Genomic DNA, 23,441 nt, shown 5'->3' with positions numbered 1-23,441 from the left:
CAGCGGAATTTTCGCTCTATTTTCAAAATGTAATATCTCCGTTATTAACAGATCTATAGTTTTCAAATTTTAAATATATGTTGTCCATAACTTTCTTTATATAACGCAAGGGCAATTTTGTTAAAAACAGCTTGTGATCATATATATTTTTTTAATTTTAGTGAAATTTTTGCATAACGTATTTTTAAAAATCAATATCTCAATTATTAAATAAAATTTCAGAACACGGTTTTCAACACTGTTTTCAGCTTACAAAACTGCAGAAATCATACGAGATATATCATCGATTTTATTTTTTAGAAACGATACACAGTTAAAAAAAGCGTATATCATAGAAGTTGCTAACTTTTATTTTTACTATATCTCAGTCCCAACAAATAAAGTCAAAAATAGACCTCGTAGAATTTCTCAAGTTTTGCAAGCTGAAAACAGTGGTGACAACCCCGTTCCAAAATTTCCATAAATAACTGAAATATTGATTTTTTAAAACACGTGATGCAAAAATTTCAACAAAATTTAAAAAATATATAATAAATTGTTTAAAAAAAACTGCCTTCGCAGTCATGTAGTGAAATTTGTGGACAAGTTACATATAAAATTTCATAACCATTGGTGTATGAATAATGGAGATATTACATTCTGAAAATATATTGACAACACCATAAGAGCCAAACGTAGCGACTCCTCTTAAGTGACATTCCTACATGCCACAATATACTAGGTAAAATAGTGAAATTGTTTGTGAAATGTAGAATCTATTTTGAATTACAAAATAAATGTAAAGCTACGAAGTTTAATGATGCAAAAAGCAGTCGAAGTGTAGCCATGAGAGTTGTTTTAAAAAATAAAAATTAGAAAATCAACTTGTGTTTTTCTCTCCTAACTTTCATTTTTTTTTAAACTAGACAACGTATAAATTTCGATATATCGTTTCATTTTAAATATACGTACAGCCGAATTGACTACGGATTTCTATGCATAAATTCTAAATTTTTTTAATGGGTAGTGTAAATAAAACTTTTATTTATTCAAAAAGACGAAAATATCAAGTTATCTGGCGGCAAAGTTAGTCTCAGTCCTCTTCATTTTTATTGATTATATAGAAGGAATTACAATAAGAAACTTCTTACCTATTTTTTGTGATTACAATATAAGTTTTGAAGAAAAAAAATCAAATACACTCCCTGGGGCAGGATCTGAACCTGCGCTCGTAGAACTCAAGTCTGGCGCCTTAGACCACTCGGTCAACCTGGCTTGTATCGAGGCGAATTAAAAATTCGGTAAAAAAGTTTCAAATTAAAAAGTCAGTAATTTTATTTGTGTATAAAACCACATTCTGATATAATTTTAACAAATTTAAAGTTTAAAGTGTTAAATAAGAACATGTCTTGTAGTCGGTGTGTGCGGTTTGTTGATGGTCCTGCGACAATTCATCTAATGGTGAGATGGTCCTCTGCATATCAACAGCAAGATGTGGTCAAATTTAGCAACAGGACGCTAGGGAGAGAGATAGGTTTCAAAGAAGAATAAAATAAGTGGAGAAAATTACAAAGGGAATACAGAGAAAATATATACCAGGATAGATTTAAAAATTTCCGAATCCGATTTCGAAAACGTAGACGGCGACGAGTTAGACGTCGTAAGCGTCATCGAAGCAATCGTAATCGTTATAGATGTGCTTCTTGTAATTTGTGAATAATAAAACTTAAATTAAATATATATGTATTGATGAATTTTTTTTTATTGTGTGGTATACATAAGGAAGACTGCAGTATATCAGATTTTTATTATCTTTTAAAGAGAAAAAAACATTTGGATCAATTTATTAATATAATTATATATTTATGTATAAACCAAAACTGTGAATACTTCAGTTATAATGGTCTATGTAAATTTCTTACAAATTATTTCAAATATCCTAGATATTATCACATTTTTTGTTTTCTCGTTAATGTGTAATGAAAACATTTCTGAGATATCAATTAATGCTGCATATTCTATCGCTAATATTTCTCTAAAATAATAAATATATAAATTATAAATCAGTTCATGATTGTATTGATTCGTTTATATGTAAGATAGCATATTTCGCTAATACAAAAGTTTTAAGATATTTTATTTCATCCATGAGATTGTTAACAATAAGATACACATTTCGACCTTCTGCAATAGCTTCACATTCAGACATAAGAAACTGGATAGAGAAAAATATTTCAAAAGGAGAACAATCACACGTCGCAATTTTAGGTTGGACCTCCGGACCTGATTCTATCAAGTGGCCGTCTAGATCACTTGATGATTATCGCCAGACTCTTTCGTTGTTAGACGCATTACAAAACGCTTCTTATTTATAATGTAATTTCTTATTGTAAATTTATTAACAATTTAATATAAATAAAGTGTTTCTAAATATTCGAAATCAGTATTAATGAATTCTTCATAGTGTTAAGATGAAAGATATAAGATTTATTGGTATTATTGTAATCTTTGCCGTGGCATTTTTCACCCAAAAACTGTCCACGGCTCAAAAGAAGTATAGTGCCTACGACCGTGAGCTTCTGGCCGCTTACTTGGCCATCAAAGTGCTACTTTCTGTATGCCATACATCCAGTCTTGGAAAATTCAGCAAGATGGTCCATGAAATGGATATGCCCTCTCCTTTGAAAAAGTGCTGTGTTGATACTTTCAATAAGCTTTACCCCTGCGATGCTCTTCAAATTTGTAAGCGGACGCTTCACAATTTTGAAAATTGGAAAATAGAGAGGCAATTCAGAATCACAGGTTTGACCACTTTTTTTGATTTTTTTGTTTTTTACCACTGTTATGATATTTAGGCTCAAGGTGCTATGGTTTATTTACATATTCCAAAGATGATTGGTACACAAAGACATATAAATACTTTTATCCTAAAGATTTTAGGGGAAATTATGCCAGAAGATATGGTAACGAACAAGAAAAATGTGCCCGAGAAGTTTATGGGTCACATCTTCCGAGTTCAGAGACCGTTATTGAATTCGGGTTGGCCGTTTGTCAGAGCAGCCCCTGGTTGGCCTATTCTCCCGATGGAATAGTGCTCCGGAACCAACAACCACTCAGGCTATTGGAAATTAAATGTCCCGTTATTGGTAGCTTAAATTAACTTAGGCAGTTTAGTTTTAGTTCTTATGAATATACTTTTGTAGGTGGTAAGAAAACGATTGCAGAGTGTCTTTCATCTTTGGAATACATGGAATGTGACGAGAACAATAGTTGAAGACTAAAGAAGAAGCATAGCTGCATGGCACAAATTCAGCTTGGCATGGCTCTACTCAATTTAAAAGGTTGTGACTTTGTAATCTACAGCGGTTTCGACAAATCCATTTATGTGCAAAACATAAATATAGACGAAGCTTTCTGTAAAGATTTATTACAAAAATTGAAAAATATTTTTTTTGAGAAAATGTTGCACTTTTTATGTAAACCACCATAAAGGAAGTTTTCGTGAATAAAATCAGTGTAAAGTACTATCAGTTGTTATGATTCATTTCATCTATTTTAAAAACATTTTCAACACATGCCAGAAAAAGTTCAATCCAGAAAACGGAGGCAGAAGGGACCGGATTGAACTTTTACGTATGCTTGCAATGTAACGATTCTGGCGCTGTTCAAGACCCGGACAGACACAGGTTATGATCTTATTTGAACAAGACGCCAATATTTGCCAACCCAATGGGCCGTCTGCTACACTCAACAGCTGACAGGGTTTGGATTTCCAGCGGCGTACTATCACGTAGCACGTGCTGTTTATATGCAGTTGTTCGTTCTTGAGTTTGAGTTTAGTTGTAGTGTATATGTTTGTTGGTGTTTTTAATTTGAATAGACTTTGATTATAACTAAAGATCATAACAACATTTAGAGACTTATATAAAAGGTAGTCAAGATGGTGAGCTACAAGCTTTGCAAATTGTGGACTGCTAGCAAGGAATTTTATTTTTGTATATTTTTTGTATAAAATATATCATACATTTATACTTAGATGCCCTAGAAACAAAGAGGTTTCTAAAATGTGGATAGAATTCGTGGAATCTCAGTTGAGTGATTTTATGTTCGAGACAATTTGAGGAAAGCTGTTTCAATAGAAGTTCGTCGAAGAAGTTAATTCTACAACCGAATTCAGTTTCTACTATACCTTTCAACTATTTGCAAAGAGTAAGTTATAATATCAAATATATATGTATATCATATAAGGCAATTTATTATTTGTAGTTAGAACAGTGTACTTCGCATGAATCAAATAAACAAAACAATAGTAGTTTACAATTTGAAAGTGAAGCTGAAATTGGCACGTCCGATGAAGCACACTTGGTTTTTGACAGTGGCGGCTCGTCAGATGAGGCAAGTGAGGCGGCGCCTCACAGCATATATCTTGAGAACAGATTGACTTAATTTATAATTTAAAAAAGAGTTTTCAATGCATTTTTAGTTACAAAAATATGTTGAAATGGGAAATATGTACATGATTTTTTATTTTTTACGCTTCCTGCTGACATTTTTCGTTGAATACCGTACGATTTATGCCCCGAGTTCTTTAACTGAAGCGGCCAGGACGTCGGTTCACTTGAACCAGCGAAGCCCAATCACAGACACGGATTTCCATGGCTCAGCTCCTATACTCCTATACATGCGTTCGCTCGGAACTGAGGCGATATCTTCGGTGCTTCTCGGCCAATTTCGGCGTACTCTTTAAACCATTTTTCCATTTATTTTACAGAACGGCAGGGTTGCGGGGTGCGTGGGTAATTAGCATGAACGTGAATAAAAACCCACGTGTTGGTGTTTTGTGTTATTGTCTCTTTCATAGGTACAGGTGAGTGAAAAATTAATCCCGAGTACGATATCGTCATGTTGCTTCTTGAAACGCCGTTTTCACGGCGAACCGAGCTAGAACGTCGGTAAATTTTGCTAAATATCGAGCAGTCGAAACCGTTAATTCATTTAACTTCCATTGATAAGCGACAGAATCGTCAGTACTCCAAGTCTTTTAAATCAACTTGGTACCTACGAAACATATAAATGGCTCTGCCGTAATATTTACACAACATCCCGGGACATAACGATTTAAAGAATTTCATCCGAAGTGCAAAGTTACATGAAAGTTCCAAAGTACACATTAAAAATTTCATGGGCTTAAAACGTTTAGAAAAGAACACAACAATTATTCCCGAATCCCTCCAAGAAAGTGCTACTTTCAACAAAATTTTGACTTGTAAAAACATTGTTGATTCAATGTGTTATGGATGTTATTATTATTATTATTAGGACCTACCACTGACCCGGGAATGACCGGTATTCAGGCAAGACTTCTATCATTACTAACTAGTAAGACCAAGTAATATTACTATTATTGGTCAAACTTCTATCATCGCCTCACCACATCAGACAGTCACGAGCCGCCACTGGTTTTTGAAGTTACTAAAGTAGCAGAGAAAATCAATAATCTTACTTTAACTACCAGTGAAATATTAAGATTGAAAGATAAAATATGTGAATTACAAAAAAAACATCGCATGCCAACATAAATTAATACGTATTTAAATCGATTCCTTAATTGCTACATGTAGATACATCGAAAAACAATTTCGAATGTTATTTAATATCTGTAACGGCAAAATAAATAAACCAAAAATAATTTCCCACATACTAGAGCATTATCCCGCAGCATCAAATTTTGACCAAAATGAACATCCATAAATATTCTCTTCTTCGGGAAATAATCAACGTTTATTTAAATTTAAGAACAAAACATTATTATAGAAATAAAAACTTCTCTAAAGAAAAGCCAAGAATAAGAAATAGAACTAAATTAATTCATTTTAAAGGGCAATAATTAATTCTTTCTCCATCCCTTTAAATAAGTATTAATTTCATTTTATTTAAATTAAAATATTTCAGTTTAATTAAAAAAATTATAATTTTGTTCGCAATATTATGTAGGTGGCTTAATGACGACTAAAAAAAAGTCTTAGTTTATACTTTTCTTTTTTTAGTTTTGGTAACTATGTATTTTGTGCTATTTGTAAATAAATGAAAGTTCAGTTTGTGTTTGTGAATCACATTATTTGAGCCTATCCGCCTATCAGAAAAAATATGTTGCCCCGCCACTTGTTACGACTGCTAAACATTAAGAGGGTGGAGCTTAGAATGGCGCACATTTCTAGTAGGGTCATAAACAGTGCCCGAATCTGTGTCACAAAATTCACGACACCTTCCCTCCGGTCTCTTCTACCTCCGTGATCCACATTCATATGATTCAGCACCTGAAACTTTATAACGAGTCGGCTTACATGACAGCAGATTTGTTTGTAAAGTGGATGCAACATTTTATCGATAACGTCAGGCTCTCTGCAGAAAGAAAAGCTTTGTTAATCTTGGAGGGCCATTCAAGCCGAATGAGTTACCAAGCATTAGAACTGGCTAAACAAAATTCAGTCGTTACTCTCTGCCTTCCTGCACACTGCACGCACCATCTACAACCGTAGGATTTTTTTATCCACTTGACAAATATTACAACCAGGCTGTTACCCGTTGGACGCCGATAAAAACCCAACTTTTAAAGCACAAGAGCTCCTGGTTAGTGTTCTGGAGGAGCAAAAGTTCCTCATAGAGGTACGCGCTGAACATATACACGAATTAGAACGTTTCAATGCCAAGTGGGAGGAATTGGCAGAGAAGTTAAACATTCTCGAAGGCGCAAGGAAAACTGCTAAACAGTGGCGTGAGATAATTAAAAAAAACGTATTAAATGTAATATAATATATAATGTAGATTTTCAATTATTTGTAGACACTAAATGATTTCCAAAGCGCCGTAAAAAAAAGCTCGATTGAGATATTTAAGTGTCAATCAGACTGGAGGGGGACCCAGCAGCCAACAGGCCCTATCGCCTCTGCAAGAGTGATTACTGGCATTAATAACGCCTACAGTAATCGCTGGAATTCCCGAGGTAGTGGAAGCTGGTTTAGAAATTCCGTGTGTAGACAACATTATTATAAGTTTTAAGTTTTTTCAATCTATTTAGCAAACTGTTTAATCCACTTAATTTTTTAGGGGCATAAAACATCCGTGCTATGGGGACAAAAACGCCCCACCAAGTACACGTTTTTAAAAATGTTGCTAGTCCTTTACAAATGGGCATAGATTTGTTTTGGATGATTCAATTGTGCAACATTATAATTTACCCTGTAATGAAGTTTCTATAGCACCGATTAAAATGGTCTTTGAAATAGAACGTCCTGATATAATCCACCAATATATTTTAAGTAGAAGGAAACAGAATATAGCAGAACATATGTTAATAAGAGACAGAAAGCAAATGCGCACGCATAGATTACTAGTTTTGGATCCACCTCCACCGTTTAAATGTTCCCGCAAAGGTTGGCATCAAACATTATAATAATATATATTCATTTCCCACGGGCATAAGCACCCAATTACAGGAAATAACAAAAATAAGAAAGTACAAATGCAGATATAAAATAAATGAACGAAATGAATATGAGAATATATAAATGCTGGGTTCATAGCTCTCCGGTCGTACGTTTCCGTTCATCCGTTTGCCAATCAGAAATCGAGTTTCATTGACCAGAGGGCGGTAGGGTAACATTCTATCCGGTACCGGAAAAGTTGGAGGAAGATCAACTATCCCGTCATTTTGACGTATAGTTTCTCCGTCGACAGGTTTGAAAAAGTGAGGTTGTTTGTAAAATCTAATTTTGAGGTTAAGTTTAAATAAACAAACATGGTATGTACGTATTTTATATTTTACATTTACTTAGCGGTAACTGTGTAGCCAAACAAAGTGGCTTGAATGTACAGTAGATAGTATTATTATACTTGAAAGCCCAAAATCACCCAATCAAAATTACTAAACGGAATTACTTATTACATGGCAGGATGTCCAATGGATTTGTGATGGATGCTGGCAGTTGGGCCTAAAGCAACGCATCCTTGTTTTGGTGGGCAATATCAATTGTTTCAAGTTGGCGAAACAAATCGCCTAACAAGTGATGCCAATAGGTATAACTGCCGACAGCAATGAACTGTTGATAATGGCCATTGCAAGTCAACCAACACTGTATGACCACAGGCTGCCCATAAGTGACCGAAGTAGAAATAGAATACACAGGCTTTGGGAAGAAGTGGTCATGGAGGTTGATGGGCATTTTAATGACCTCCAGGAAATTCAACTGCGCTGGCGTAGTTTGAGGGATCGCTTTGTGGAGGAATCCCAATCCTCTATGGCCAAGAGTTCTGGGGATGAGGGTGGAAGAAGCATTCTGTATGTATTCGGCAGTGCTGCCCGAAAAAAGTACATTTGTCGTCAAAGCCGAACTTGAAGTGTGGAAAATGGAACATTGTAAAACACGAAAAAATTATAGATTAGCTTATCTTTAGGATTACTCCCTTCACGCAAGAAGAAATTAGGGCATACAAAAGTCTGGATGGATTCAAGCAAGTTGCCTGTAACTGTATGAAGGAAATAAAATTTAAAAAATTTGATGACGTTTTAGTCATTGGAACCAAAATTAATAGGTATTACTATTTCACAAACAATAATGTTTTATAGGTTATGCGTTCTCAAAAACTGAATGAGGCTCCTTTAAAATCATGGGTAATTTTAAGCAGTGACACAGTTAATTGTGCACACTGCACTTGCTTTGCTGGTTTAGGGGAGATGTGCACGCACGTTACAGCTTTGTTGGTTGCATTAGAGGAACGTGTATCTGTAGCAGATCGACTGGCATATTGGATTGGTTCCGCAAAACAGGAGGTTCATCTTGAGGTGTCAGAAATGGACTTCACCAACCCGAAACGACTTTGGAGAAAATCAGATAATGCAGAAAGTGCAGTTTCAGAAGCTGCACACAAAGAAATTTAATTTTCTAAGGAGGATGTGTTGAGATTCCTCAGATCATATCAAGAGGCTGGCGCTGACTGCGTGTCTGTGCTCCACTGGATTTTACAGCCTTGCACAGTCCGTAATAAAAAGTATATATTTAATTTTTACAAAAGTGAACATGAGGTGTATTCCTTAAGGGATCTCCAAGTAATTCGTCAGCAACTTCCAATTACGCTCACTGAAAAGGAACATTTGGAAATATGGGAAGAAACCAAACAACAAAGCAAGTCCACGTTATGGTTTAAAGTCCGAACTAGAAAAATAACTGCTTCAAATTTAAAAGCAGTATGCCACACTTCAATTGACACACCTTCTATATCTTTAATTAAATTTATTTGTTATCCACAGAAGGGTAAATTTAAGCAGATTGAATATGGATGTATATATGAAACGCAGGAATATTTACCCCAACATAAAAAACTCATCCATCTGCAGAATTAAAAGTATCTGGATTTTTCGTCTGCGTGGACCATCCCAATTTGGTGACGGATTAGTCAGTCGTAACGTGTGTGGAGATGGATACGTAAAAGTTAAATGTCCACATTGTGTAGGCGTATAAGAAAAGCTTGACGAAGGTATAAAATTAAAAAGAACTCATCGGAACTATTACCAAATTCAAATGCAGATGACCCATAGCCGGTAAGCCTTACTGCGATTTTGTCGTATCAGGACCAAAAATTTTCTTTGGGAAAAAGTTTTTTTAGATATGGAACTCTGGCAAGATAAAAAAAATCTCGCAGTAGATTTTTTTTATAAAATAATTTTGCCTGAACTTCTAAGAAGATACTTTACAAACAAAAAGGTGAAAGAAACGGTGGTTACTACAGCAGGATTCGAAGATAAAGCTGCAGGATGTGTTTGCAACGAACAAAAGGAAGATGAAGCAGCAAATTAACGGAACTTATAGTGGTGGATAGAGGCACAATGAATACTGATCGATGTGTAGCAAATATTCTTCAAGGGCATGTCGTACCTTTTGCTCCTTTTACTGGCGATAATTTTATTCTAATGCATGATAATGCTAGACTACATATCGCTAGAGTTGTACAAACCTACCTCGACGAAGTCGGGATTTCACGTATGGAGTCCCGACCTGAATTCAATTGAGCATGTGTGGGACATGTTAGGTAGACGTATCAGAGCACGTGTGCCGGCCATAACGCATCTCCAAAAGGTTATGAACATGCACGATGCAATAGAATTTTAAAAGCGCCTTCAAGAAGCACATTGGATAGGTACATGGGCAGCCTTAAGAAGTCAAGTCTAATAGAAACCAGACTAAAACTTGAAGCAAACAATTTAAATGAAGTTGAAAAAATATGTTCCCTGGTTATTGACGACATGAGCATTAAAGAAAAATTAGAATACAGTAGACCCGAAGACAAATTTTTTGGATTATGTAATGGCAAAAAGGTTCTTTTGGTAAAAAGCCTGCCTTGTGTTTTGTTATTCATGGCATATCGACTAAATTTACCATTCTTGCTGGATATTTTGTTCACAAGACGCTAAACACAGAACGCTTTTTTGATATGACAACAGAAATTATAAACAGCCACAAATCAAATGTAGCTCTCTTCAAAAAATTTGGTGAAGGACAACTGAAAACTAAAATTTGTCACCCCGTAAACCCAGAGCTGCCATTATTTTTCAGTTTTGATTACTGCCACATTGTTAAGAATGAGCGTTCCATATTTTTAGATCACGACATGGCTTCTAGTGCAGGTATAATAACAGTCGAATATCTGAAAAAATTATAACATTTGCAGAAGACGTATGTCATTAAACCAGTTCCGTTTCTTACCAAAAAACATCTTTTCCCAAACACATTTGAGAAGATGAATGTTCTACGAGCAGTACAAATATTTTCTCCTGCAATAACATCGGCTCTCGAATATTTGTCCCAATTTAATATGGCAAAATTTGATTTTGGAGAAGCATAGGCTACAATCGAATTTTTAAAAAATATTTATACATTTTTCGAACTACATGATGTCAGTGATCGTACGCAACAATTTAAACAACAAAATTATAATTGTGCACCCTATTTTGACATCAACGATACAAGATTGAAATGGTTAGCCGAAACCTTCTCTAACTATATCAAGGGCATTCAGAAAAGTTCCAAATTACAGAAACTTAAAGGCTTAAGTCAAGAAACTGCACATGCACAAGTGCTTGTGTAAATTACTTACTGAATGAGAGTAATTTTTATTATGTTTTGACCAGAACATTTAGTTCTGATGCCATCGAATCAATGTTCAGTCACATAAGAATGAATCATGGATCACATGATGCAACTAGCGCCAGAAGGGCTCATTATGCCCTAAATAATTAAAGACAAGCATTATAAAATCTACATCATCGGCCAATGTTTTTAATGCTGCTGATGTATCACATCATAGTGCCATCAGTATGTTGACGCCGTCATCAGTCCACATGCATGAAGAAGTCAAGGATATAAATGTAGACTTAACTGATGAAATAAATGAACAAATTCCAGCCTTGACCAACAAAAATTATGAAGTACGCTTGTTTGGTAACATAAAATCAGCATCTATAGCAATGTTCGCTGAGTACATTTTACGTACTTTAGAAGAAACAGTTCATTGTGCTTACTTAGATCCCTTGACCAGTGTAACAGCATCAACACCACTGCTGGGCTTGATTTACTTAAAACGTTATTTTTTTATTACATATTTTTTATAAGAGTTCTTTTATGTTTTTTGTTTATTTCTTCGTAATAAACATGTTCGTTAATGTGAAATCTCCCTACAGTATTCTGTTTCATTTGCCTGAAACTGCATTCCAATTAACCGAAATGTGGGACCTTTAAATTTTGAAAATATCTATTCGTATATACATATTTTTCCCTCACAATAGAACTCGTATTGCATATTCAATCTCCTGACAATGGTAAAAGCAACTAATTTTATTGTCACCTGTTCAGAACTAGAGTTCTAGACTAGAACTTATATGACTGTCACAATTTTATTAGAAACATTCATGGTCACTTTAGATTGTCAAGCACAACTACAGCTATTTTTACTGTAGCTCCCAGAAAGGAAACGCTTTGTCAATCTCAACCCGAAACTTGGGTTAAAATACTCCAACGAGTCGGAAGGAGAGAAGAAAGCCTTTTAACAATGTGAGTTAAGTCCCACTGCCATGATCTAGTATCACAACTCCGTTTTGTACGTACCCTAAGAAGGAACTGTTGTGGAATCAAACTGATCCCGATGTTCCACTGTTTTCTTGCGCATGACAAACGTTTATTATAATATTCGGACTTTGCTGTCAGATTCCTTCCACGATTATTATTCATTAAATTATTTAGTAGTGAAAATTGGATTCACTTTAAATTAATGGGTACACGCCTAAGGTTAAAACACGATGTGGTTCCAAGAAGCATAGTGAGGAAAGAAACTTCGTCCCAACTCACACCAACTTCAAGAAAACGTAAGATGGAAGCGCAGCAGCACAGTAGAGCTTCGAAAGAAACTGTTTCCTGAACCTGTTGTACCTAGTACTCTACAAGATGTAACGGAGGATGTAGAGGAATTACAATTGAAAACAATGGCTTTACCATCTGGTAAGTTTGTTAGTACTAAATCGTCTGAAGAATCAGTTTCTCCTTTAAGAACAAAAAGGAGAACTCTAAGAAAAGCAACTCAGACAAGAGTTAGAACAAAAGATCAGGCATCAATGACTCTTCGGTCATTATCTTCACAAATATATCGAAGCCCCCCCAAACCTATTGCGGGATCATCATCATTATAGTCATCCTCCCTTTCACTCCAAAGTGAAAGTGTGTATGACCTGTCATCAGAATCATTGAATGAAACTAGTATGATGAAGCAAATATCCAAAGAACTATTGGTGAATGTAGACATCTTTAAAATAGAAAATAATAGTATATTCTATCTGGGCTTGCCCAAGTCAGAATTTTTTTTTTTTCATTACATTACAGAGTCATCAAAATTGATTGAGAGAGTTGGTAAACCTGAACTTGAATAATTTGGTTTATTAAGTTGTATAAAAATATTAGCTGTCAGATTTGAAGTTTCAACTTTCAAATTTCAAAACTCAGTGGCGTCTTTTTTTCGATTTTTTTTTTGTAAAAAATATTTGTCAGATTTGAAGTTTCGCATTTTAGATTCGTTCATTTCTGGCTTTTGTTCGCAAAGATGCGAGTACCAATAAGGTATAGAGTGCGCATCAACCAAGGCGATTCGTACAAACGTTAAAACCGTTCGCAACTTTGCAAGAAGGTAACTTTCGTTTTCGCAACTGATTCAGGTGAGTTCGACAAACAACCCCCAGTTCTCTTATGCCACTGAATTCATTGCCATATAACCTTTAACAAATCTGTCATAAGGTTGACAAACTTCACGGTAAAAACAGGGAGTACCAACTCTCTCAATCAATTTTGATGACTCTGTAGTTCAGGAAGAATTACAAGTTCCTGTTGAAAATATTTACAAGCACTAGTGGTGTCAGCAATATATTTTCGAAGACATTGTCAAAAATGGCTGCAAAAATAAACGAGTTAATTTTTTGGCCAGAGAATAGCAAAAGAGTTCTGCCCAGGCAATTTCAAACATATTATAAAGATGTTGAGCAATCATCGACTGCTTCGAAATACAGATTGAAAGACCAACTGCAGCTTACCAACAAGTTTTGACCTGGAATAATTATAAAACTTGTAACACATCCAAGTATTTAGTATGAAGTACTCCAAATGGCTTAATTAATTTTATATCTGAAAGGTTTGGAGTTCGCACAGCAGATGTGAAAATAATCAGGTAATTAGGGTATTTAACAGTTGTACCTGAAAATGCAACTATAATGACTGATTGAGGCCCCCCGGCAGCCCCAACAACAGCAGCAGGCCCCACGTCATTAACCCAAACCACAATGCCGATAACAACAACTTCAGGTGGGTCAAATACAAACTATATGCATGCCCTCCTGCACAACCAACCCAAACCCACCACCCAGACCACCTCTCCGACACAGTCGATGAGCTCGGTCTCAACGAGTTCAGGTCGATCATCCCCCCTCGAATCTGTAACAACCCTCCGCTCCACCACACCCAACCCAGACCTCTTCAAATACACCATCCAAAACATCCCCCAACCCGTCGCAACCCAAAAGCAGTTCTATGCTATCTTAACCAGCCACCTCCTTCTCAGAGACATTGAAACTCTGAAGGTCAACCACAGCCGCTCCTGTCTCCTGATCACACACTCTGAGCTAGCAGCAAATTTCGAAGCCCGCCTCCGTGTGGCCTGTGTCGATGCCAGGATCACACTTAGACCAATTAATCGCCCCCAAAAAATCCTATCCCCAGCCAAAAAAGCTCCCCTTTTCTCTATCGTAATCAAAGCTGTCGACCTCGACATCGAAGAGCGCGGCATCCTCCTCTGTGCCCCACACCTCAAAATCCACAAAATGTGGCACATCGTCTCAAGGAAAACAAACAAGCCCACCCCACTCATCCGTCTCATCTCCAACGATGTTGTCACCATCGACGGTCTCTTAATCCAAAACGGCACTTTTCTCTCCACTCCCGAAGACAAGAGCAATGCCTTCGCTCAAACACTCCAAGGAATCCACGAAATTCCCCTCGACCCAAACTTCAACCACGACTTCTTCAACTCAGTCTCCGAAAAAGTGCAAGAGTTCCGGGAACAACCCTTCCATCCCCTAGCCCTTCTTAACATGCATGTCCCCGACAACGACAATGACCTGACCAACGAAATCTCCCTCCAAGAAGTTGAATCCCAGATCAAATACCTAAAAAATTCCAAAGCCCCAGGGCCAGATCAAATCAAGGCGACACTCCTAAAAAATCTTCCGCCACCAGCAACCCAAGCCCTGACCACTATATACAATAACTGTCTGAACGCTTCATATTTTCCAACTTCATGGAAGCAAGCCTCTACAATCATGATCCCCAAACCAGGCAAAAATTCCCATAACCCACTCTCTTATCGCCCCATATCCCTACTAAATATCACAGGAAAAATTTTCGAAAAGATTCTCACCAACCGTCTAAAAGACTTCCTGGAAACAAATAATATCATCCCTCAACAACAATTCGGATTCCGCTCGCAACGATCCACACTGAACCCCATTCTAGAGCTTCACACCGATTCCACTCGATTCGCCAATCTCAAAGAATGCACGGTCGCCGTCTTCCTGGACATAGAAGGTGCATTCGACCGGGTTTGGCAAGACGGACTTATCCACAAACTCATCAAACTCCGAGTAAATCCCCAGTTCATAATTCTCCTAGACTCATTCCTACATAACCGAACCTGCAGAATGAAAATCCAAAACTCATTCTCCCAATCTGTTAACATCCGTGCCGGAGTTCCTCAGGGCTCCGTGCTTTCACCTATTCTATACTCCATATAGTGCAGTGACTTTCCTATTACAGATACCCCCAGGATCAAGACGAGGATGTTCGCCGACGACACCGCGTTCTGGACATCCCACCGAGACCCCGAACGAGCCACCACCACCATCCAGGGAGCACTCCGGCGATACGAGACGTGGGCCAACAACTGGCGAGTCAAACCCAACCCCATAAAATCCCAATCCATCTGCATGACATATCCCGGTGCAACCTCGAAAAGACACAAATTCACACAATCGCGATTAACATTGCATGCCGAACAAATTCCACAATACAAAACAGTTAGATATTTGGGCATAACCTTTTCCGACAACTGCTCCCTAACCCCCGACCTAGAAACTACCCTCAAAAAAATCCGAAACCGCTCTAACCTCCTATCCCTAATACGCGGCCGTATCCACGGTTGCAATCCTCAAACCCTAAAACACACCTATAACACCTTTATCCGCCCAATTATCGACTACCGGGCCCCAATCTACGCGACCATCTCCAAAAAATCCCTACACAAAATAACAGCATGCGAAGGAAAAATCCTCCGACGAGCTTTTGGACTCCACCCAAGATACCCGTCAATGCATGTATACCAGCGTACAAACGCTACTCCCATCCCCGATCGCTTAAAAACCCTCCAACAAAACTACGTCAAACGCACACTCAACAGCAATAACACCATAGCCATCGGTAACTTACACACCTCCTACAAATACCCAGCCGCTAACAACCGGTTATTACACCGCCTGCTGCGAGTTCCCAAAAACAAATTTAAACACGCACCCACCGCTCTCCTAGAAGCCCTGCAGGGTTTCTAGGAGATCAGGGTACAGGCCTGTACCCTGATCTCCCTCAGGCTCCCCAGGAACTAGTTGAGCAAACGCCTATATCCATGCGAGGACGCTGACGTCCCCGCCCCCGACACCGCCACTTCGCCACCCCTCCCCCCCAGACCCACCACCGACACCTGGACTTGGACACCGGCGACCACCCGACGACGACAACGACGACGACACACCACCGATCTCTTCCAGCTTCCAGCCCTCCAGGACCAGGATGAACACCCACCCCCCAAGGACCAAGGACCCATCATGGGCATAGATAATAGACAATAATTAGTTAACCCATATCACATGTAAATATTTATTTAAGCTCACCACATTGTTAAATGAACTATCTTAAGCACTAGTTAGTTAAATTCAAACCCAACAATTGTTAAATTAGCCCAGCGCTGAAAAGGCCCTAAGCCAGCAGCGCCCCATTGACATGTAACATATCTTAAGGAAACACTGTAACCAAGAACGCTTGAATAAATGTATTTTAATCGTTAACCATTGTCCTTCCCAGCTTTTCTAACCGCGAGGTTGGACGATTTTTACCATGGACGGATCTTCTGGTAAGTACTTTGACTTTTAACTATTTCATTTTTTGTTTGTGAAGCATGCACTAATAGCTATTTTCTACATTTCAGGAAGCGACTTCGCCACCGCTGGCCCTTCGTCTAAGAGGTCCTTCGACTGCGTCTCTCCCGGTGAGACGCAAGAGAAGCCGCCGAAACGGAGACCGGGGATCGGCCCCTCAACTCCTCCGCTCGTCAATCCCTGCCAAAACCTCCTTCTCGTTCTCCTTCTCCCATAATTCCGCATTTCATTTTTCCCTATTTCATTCCCAATCCTGTTGGCCACATTCCTATCCCCCATATCCCCACACCTGCCCACCTCGATCCCCCGCGAGTACTCGAGGGCTGTAACGAACCTAACGCCACTCTTCATGGCTCAGGCGCCGTCTCCTCCGAAGGTATGTATTTATTTCGTGTTATTTTGATTGTAATGTACTAATATACACTTGTTTTGCAGACTGTGCCGCCAGGGACGGAGCTGCCGCCTCTCCCGAGTGGCATGAACGACGGCGTCAAGCCACTGTCTGAGTATCAGGCTTTCTGCGTGTGGAGGGCCCAGTGGGAGAGGCAATACTACCAGGAACACAGGCTGACCCATCGAACCCTCGACACGGCTCTGTTCCTGGATAGGTATTCCTTCGACTTGGACGATGGCTTTAGGTTAGGGTAGGTTAGGTTATTTTAGTTTTATGAGTATATATAGTTATCGGTTAGTTTAACTTCTAGTTTTATGTATATATATAGTTATAGGTTAGTTTAGTTCAGCTTTATGTAGTTATAGGTTAGGTTTCTTAGTTTTAGTTGTACAAAATGTAAATATTTTTAATCTATATATATAAAAATGGATGTTGGTATATATATCTGTGATCGATAGACTCCGAAATCGTTTGACCGATCACCATGAAATTTGGCACATGTAAGTGGTTTTTCATGGAGAAGGTTTTTGTGGTATCCGCTTTGCTGTAACTAGCCACTAGATGGCGCTACAGCACATCAACTTCTACACCGTTCAACCGATTCTCATAAAAATTGGTACACGTTGGCATTTGACTATGGAGAATATTTTCGCGTTATCGATTTTGCTGTAACTTGCCACTAGATGGCACTGCAGCACATCAACGTCTCTGTTAAAGTATTATGAACTTAGAGAATCAGCGGCACCCATATATCTAATACTACTATATTGCTATCAGGCCTCAAAAGAGTCCGAAAACACAACGGCAGAGCAATATATCGGACCTCTTTGTCTCTCTATAGTACCAAACAGTACTGCTCATATACTCGTACTTGCTTGATTTTTAGTCGATAACGTGACTAGATGTGTTTTGACATTTCATACATTCGCTTCTATTTTGTGTACGTGCGCACAGACCCTCGGTACTTTTCTAAACAGAAAACAATATCTTCCATCTCCCTTTGTCCGTGAACACCGTTTCTATGTTACTTTTGAAGAGTTAGCAAGTATTAGATATATGGGCGGACGCCAACTGGGCACCAACTAATCGCAGGTAAATTTTGCGGGTAGTTACGATAGGCCAACTCGGCACCGAGCCCGAAATAAAGATCGGTGAACTCGGCACTACAGCAGCAGGTATGGTAACAAGGGTTATTAATAATTACAAATTTTGTATCAATGCGATACGAATTTGACGAATTCATAGTCTGTTAAGATGCCGTTTTTAAGTTGATGCAATTTTTCTTCTAAAAACAATACGGCTTGTCGAACCGTACGTGTTTTTATCACTGCTGGGATGTGTATAGACTGAATTTTAACATATATATACATAAGCTGCTACTACCGGTTTATTCATGAACTACCTGAAGCGGGTGGTTGGTGTCGAGTTGGTCTATGGTCAAAGGGTAGTTTTTAAAATTACCTGAAATTGCTGGTGCCGAATTGGCGTGTATATTTTACGATGGATTAGGCTTGCTGCCGAGTTCACCTGTACCCTTAGATATATGGCGGCACCAATGACAGCATTGTTTTCGTTGGTATTACAACAAAAATCGTATTGACCACAAAATAAAATCATTAGTGATGTTCACTGTCTACAATCCTCAGTAATAACAAAGAGTGAATTACTAGAGATTATTGAAAATGCCATCCAAAAAATCAAACTGATTCCGCGCATTCCAATGGTTCCTACTGATTTGCCCTTTACATTCAAACGACTACAGTTTCCTGTGCGTCTTGCTTTCGCGATGGCAATCAACAAAGCCCAAGGGCAGTCTCTGCGCGTTGCCGGATTAAATTTAGGAAATCTATGTTTTTCGCATGGTCAACTGTATGTTGCTTGCTCCAGAGTAGGAATTCCAAAAACTCTGTACGTCTATACACCAAATCGAAAAACCAAAAATATTGTTTATCCACTAGCGTTACGATAGATGTTAGTATTGATTAAAATGTGTTCAAGGTGTTTCAGTTATAGTGGACCAAAAGCTGTAAGGTTATATGGCCATCACAAAATCATCCCATTGTGTCGAAGTTAAGTTGTTTACAATAGAAAAGGTTTTAGGGTCGTAAATAACGTGTCCAATGGAGCTCGACCGGCTGTTGTGGTTACGTTCAGAAGCGGCTTTCACTAAATATGTAAATCCACCACTCCACTATTTCTTTACTATCTGCAGCCGCTGAGGGTTCCGAAATCACCACTGGCTTTGAAAGCCGGCCCTGTTAAATACCGGTAAGCTTAGTGCGAACCACACAAAGGGGGTACTTATTTGCGGTCAACTACTTTTATAATGGTCATATAACCTTATACCTTTTGGACTAGCATATATAGCGCATACAATAGTCAAAAATTTTGTTCATTCACGTGAATTACTAATACAAAAATGTGTACATTGTGTATACTAATGAAAATAAATGGAATAGCATCAATATGAGTTATCTTATTATTCAGTTTTCTACAACGCATTCTGCGCTCCAGACCATACATTTATATCCACATATATACAAAGTAAATATATACACAAGCAGGACAACGTCTGCCGGGTTCCGCTAGTATATTTATAAAAATCAGCAAAACAAAAATTTTTCTTATTCCCCGTAACCTAAACACATTTTTTCTGTTTTAAGTTGTCGGAGATTTCGAAGCCACTCGAGTGATTTCCTTTTCCCCGAGATTCGTTCGAATTGTTTAAAAACGACTCGTTTGTTTACTTTTATCGCAAACGGCGGTGTATGTAGACATGTAACTATACGTTATTGTTCTAATAACGAAGGAAACTGTGAAACCATGTGGCAATGTTCCGATCCAAACCATCTTTTTATTTGAAACAATTGTCTTCAAAAGGTCTTGAAGTTCCTATTTACCTGAGACAAGTGTTGAAAAATCATTTGCAAAGACTAAGGCCCGCTTTTACAATGCAAGCTTAAGTGATGAATCGACACGTATGCGACGACCAAAAGTTTTTTAGTTGAGAGAAAATCACTTTGAAAAGTGGAATACTGGAGAATTTTTGAAAAGATTTCGCTTTTCCAAGACTGGTGTACGGTTTATTTTACAACAAATACAGGAGCAAATTACATCGCGAACGGAAAGAAATCATGCAGTGTCACCGGAGCAAATGCTACTTGTGACTTTACGCTTCCTTGCCACTGGATCTTTTCTGCAAGTTGCTGGTGACTTTATAGGGATTAGTAAAGCAACAGCTTCTCAAATAATTCATAAAGTTAGCAGAGCAATAGCAACTTTGATTGTTTTTATCAAGATGCCGGCAACAGAGGACGACTTTCAAAGGAACAGCCATCTATTTCATAAGATCGCTAGATTTCCAAAATGTATAGAGGCCTAGATTGTACACATGTGAAGATTGCCTCACCAGATGGTGAAGAGCCTAAAATTTATCGCAATAGAAAGGGTTTCTTTTCAATTAATGTACAGGTTAACTGTGATGCCACTTTAAAAATTCAAAACATTGTGTATCGTTGGACAGGCTCTTCCCATGACAGTACCATTTTTAACAATTCTCGTGTCAGAGCCAAATTTGAAGCTGCAGATTATAGACAGTATTTGATTCTTGGTGATAGTGGTTATGCTATCCGACCGTTTTTATTAACACCACTGAGAGTCCCAGCTACGTGAGCTGAACAATTATACAATGAATCCCATATTCGAACTCAAAATCCAGTAGAGAGAGGTGTGGAAAAGACGCTTTCCAGCATTGGCTTTTGGAATTCGTTTAAAAATGTATAAAGTAGAGGCAGTGGTTGTGGCAACAGCAGTTTTACACAACATTGCAATCATTTTAAATGAAGAAGCAGCAGTGAATTTTGTGAACGATGTTCTAATTGACATTCAATTATTAATTAGACATTAGATATTAGATTTCGTCCTGTGGGCGCAAGATACACAGGACATCGATCGTTGACGGTCATCGAATAACAGCGATCGTTTGTCACCGAGTTTTTGGTTGATGTTAGACAGCAAGGGGATCAAGTGACGTCAAGCAAATTAAAAAAAATGAGTGATATTTCGACTGATGATGAAATGTTGGTTCTGTATTACATTAACAACAGAACTAAAAGAAGGAAAAATAGAAAAATCTTTGTAAGAGAAATATTTATGCATCGAGAACAATTAAGAGCATTCCATCAATATGTTCCGCAATTAAAAAATGATCCTGTGAAATTTCACAATTACTATCGCATGTCCGAGAATTGTTATAAAATGTTGCTCCAGAAAGTGTCACATTTTATTAAATTAGGACATACAAATTACCGAAAAACAATTTAAAAAATGGAAAATCAACCAAGTGTTTCGGATGTTTCAAAGAGATCTACAAATTTCTCCCATGAGGAGGAACAGATCCTAGTTTCCTTAGTGGAAAAATATAGAAATATTGTGGAGTGCAAGAAAAGTGGCGCCTACACATGGAACAAAAGGAGGATGCGTGGAAAAAAATTCAGGAAGAATTTAATTGCAGAAGCGGCAATTATAGAACATCAAAAAATTTGAAAGAAAAATATTTGAATATCAAAAAACGAACGAAGAAGAAATTTTCTCACATTAAAGAAGCCATACTGGGAACTGGGGTAGGAAAAGCCGAGACATACGAAATTAATGACGTCGACGACGCAGTAAAGAATATTTTACAGCAACAAATTACCGGGTTAAACAATTCCTATGACAGTGATCGCCACTTGGCAGGTAAGCACAAGAATTATACTTTGGTGAGACTAATAATTAGTTTGCGATGTGTCTTATTTTAGTTTCACTAATCATTCTTTTTCTAAATTATTTTTAGGGCCGGTAACAGAATTTGAAAATTTCCAGCGAGAGTTGGAGGAGGAGAAACTAGCTGAAAATATTGAACAAGGTGAGAAATTAAATAAATATTTACAAAGAATGTTGGGTAGTTATGTGCTGATTTTAGAAACAGAGGATACAATAATAATTCAGGTGGTACCTGACATTGGAAGTGAAAATGCAGCAGAAAGTAAAACTTGGGAAACTCACTGCCCTGCAGATTTAGAAAGGACGCCAGCAAAAAAACTTAGGCGAATAATCTCAACCGAGACATTGGTTATTATCTGTCAAATATTTGGAAGCCCACACTTGATGCTATTGCCCGTTTATCTCCCCACACTCCGCCCGGAGCCGTCCAATCAGCTTCGGCCACGACGGTTTCCCCCACCACGTCTCTATACTATCAGAAGAGTGTCGCCCAGGGGTAGGAAACCTTAAATGTGAAGGTCGTTGAATGCCATTTGATAGTTTGTCTGATGAGCGCAGATGTCGCTTACGTCGAAATGTATTATTTTTACAGAGTCCTGTACAACTTAGCTGCCACAGTGTACTGTATAGCTGTCAACTAAAAATGGAAATAGTGTAAGTGTGACAATAAATTTCGTTTATTTGGTAAGAATTTTTGTAATGAAAGCGTTTCAAATTAAAAAATATTATTTTTTACACAGCACGATGACGAGCACATTAGCCAAAAATACTTGTTCTGTAAAAGGCTGCGGAAAGCGAGAGCTACCGATGTACCGTTTCCCCAATCCAAAAACAAACGGGGAACGTTTTCGTAAGTGGGTTCTGGCAGCAAATAATCCTCGATTCGAGCAACTAGGAGATAATGGTATTTATAAAAAGTGTTTCGTTTGCCACAACCATTTTAAGGAAGAGGATAAAATCCTGAATTCGCGTTTATTAAGGAAAACTGCTGTGCCTTCGCAAAATTTGCCGATTGGTAAAAATATCCTTTGAAGTGACATGTAAAATATTTATTACTTGAACTATACAGGTCCATCGTTTGCCACAGAACAGGGAATTGATGCACCATCACCTCCAAGACCATCCCAATCTGAGGAGGACCTAATTTTTAGAACACCACAACGTGAACTCATTTTTATGCCCAGCTCGGTACGAAAACGTGTTACACCATCAGCCTGTAAGTTTATTAATTTTACTATCTATGACCATTACAGTGAAATTGAAATATTGAAATGTACCTAAGTTCACCATCCACGTCTGCAGGTGTATTTCCCAGGAGCGTCGTGCAGAGAACATTATTTCCCTCCATAAGTAAGTATAGCAAAAGTATAATATTGCACACAAAGTAATGAAAAACAAGCATAATTCAACATGAAATAGGTATACAACGCTAGCAATACCAATTATAGTTAGGGTATTTAATGTCTAGATATTTTCAAATGTACATCCGTGCATAATGAATGTTCTACGAGC

General features: G+C 37.8%; 1 protein-coding gene and 1 long non-coding RNA gene across 2 annotated transcripts; both read left to right on the top strand.

The window, feature by feature from the left end:
- The first annotated feature begins 20,319 nt into the window (after window positions 1–20,319).
- LOC135129944 (putative nuclease HARBI1) lies at window positions 20,320–20,837 on the top strand. The gene is made up of 2 exons (XM_064057214.1): window positions 20,320–20,533; window positions 20,578–20,837. Exons 1-2 carry the CDS (start codon window positions 20,320–20,322, stop codon window positions 20,835–20,837), a joined length of 474 nt encoding a protein of 157 aa, XP_063913284.1.
- A 1,588-nt stretch (window positions 20,838–22,425) lies between these two features.
- Window positions 22,426–23,141, top strand: LOC135130523 (uncharacterized). The gene is made up of 3 exons (XR_010280811.1): window positions 22,426–22,613; window positions 22,670–22,944; window positions 22,999–23,141. It is a non-coding gene; the product is annotated as an uncharacterized LOC135130523 (long non-coding RNA).
- Window positions 23,142–23,441: the final 300 nt, after the last annotated feature.

This window comes from Zophobas morio, unplaced genomic scaffold, assembly GCF_036711695.1.
Source record: "Zophobas morio isolate AGI-343-1 ecotype UQ-CSIRO unplaced genomic scaffold, CSIRO_AGI_Zmor_V1 ptg000017l, whole genome shotgun sequence".
Taxonomy (NCBI): Eukaryota; Metazoa; Arthropoda; class Insecta; order Coleoptera; family Tenebrionidae; genus Zophobas; species Zophobas morio.
Note: the sequence above shows the minus strand (reverse complement) of the source record. Positions and strands in the feature narration are given on the sequence as shown.

Bases quoted from the DNA above. Each gene is read 5' to 3' on its own strand.
- LOC135129944 (XM_064057214.1), top strand. From the start codon at position 20,320: ATGCTACTTGTGACTTTACGCTTCCTTGCCACTGGATCTTTTCTGCAA. The intron at 20,534-20,577 runs GTATAGAGGCCT...TTGCCTCACCAG, and splicing joins GATCGCTAGATTTCCAAAAT to ATGGTGAAGAGCCTAAAATT.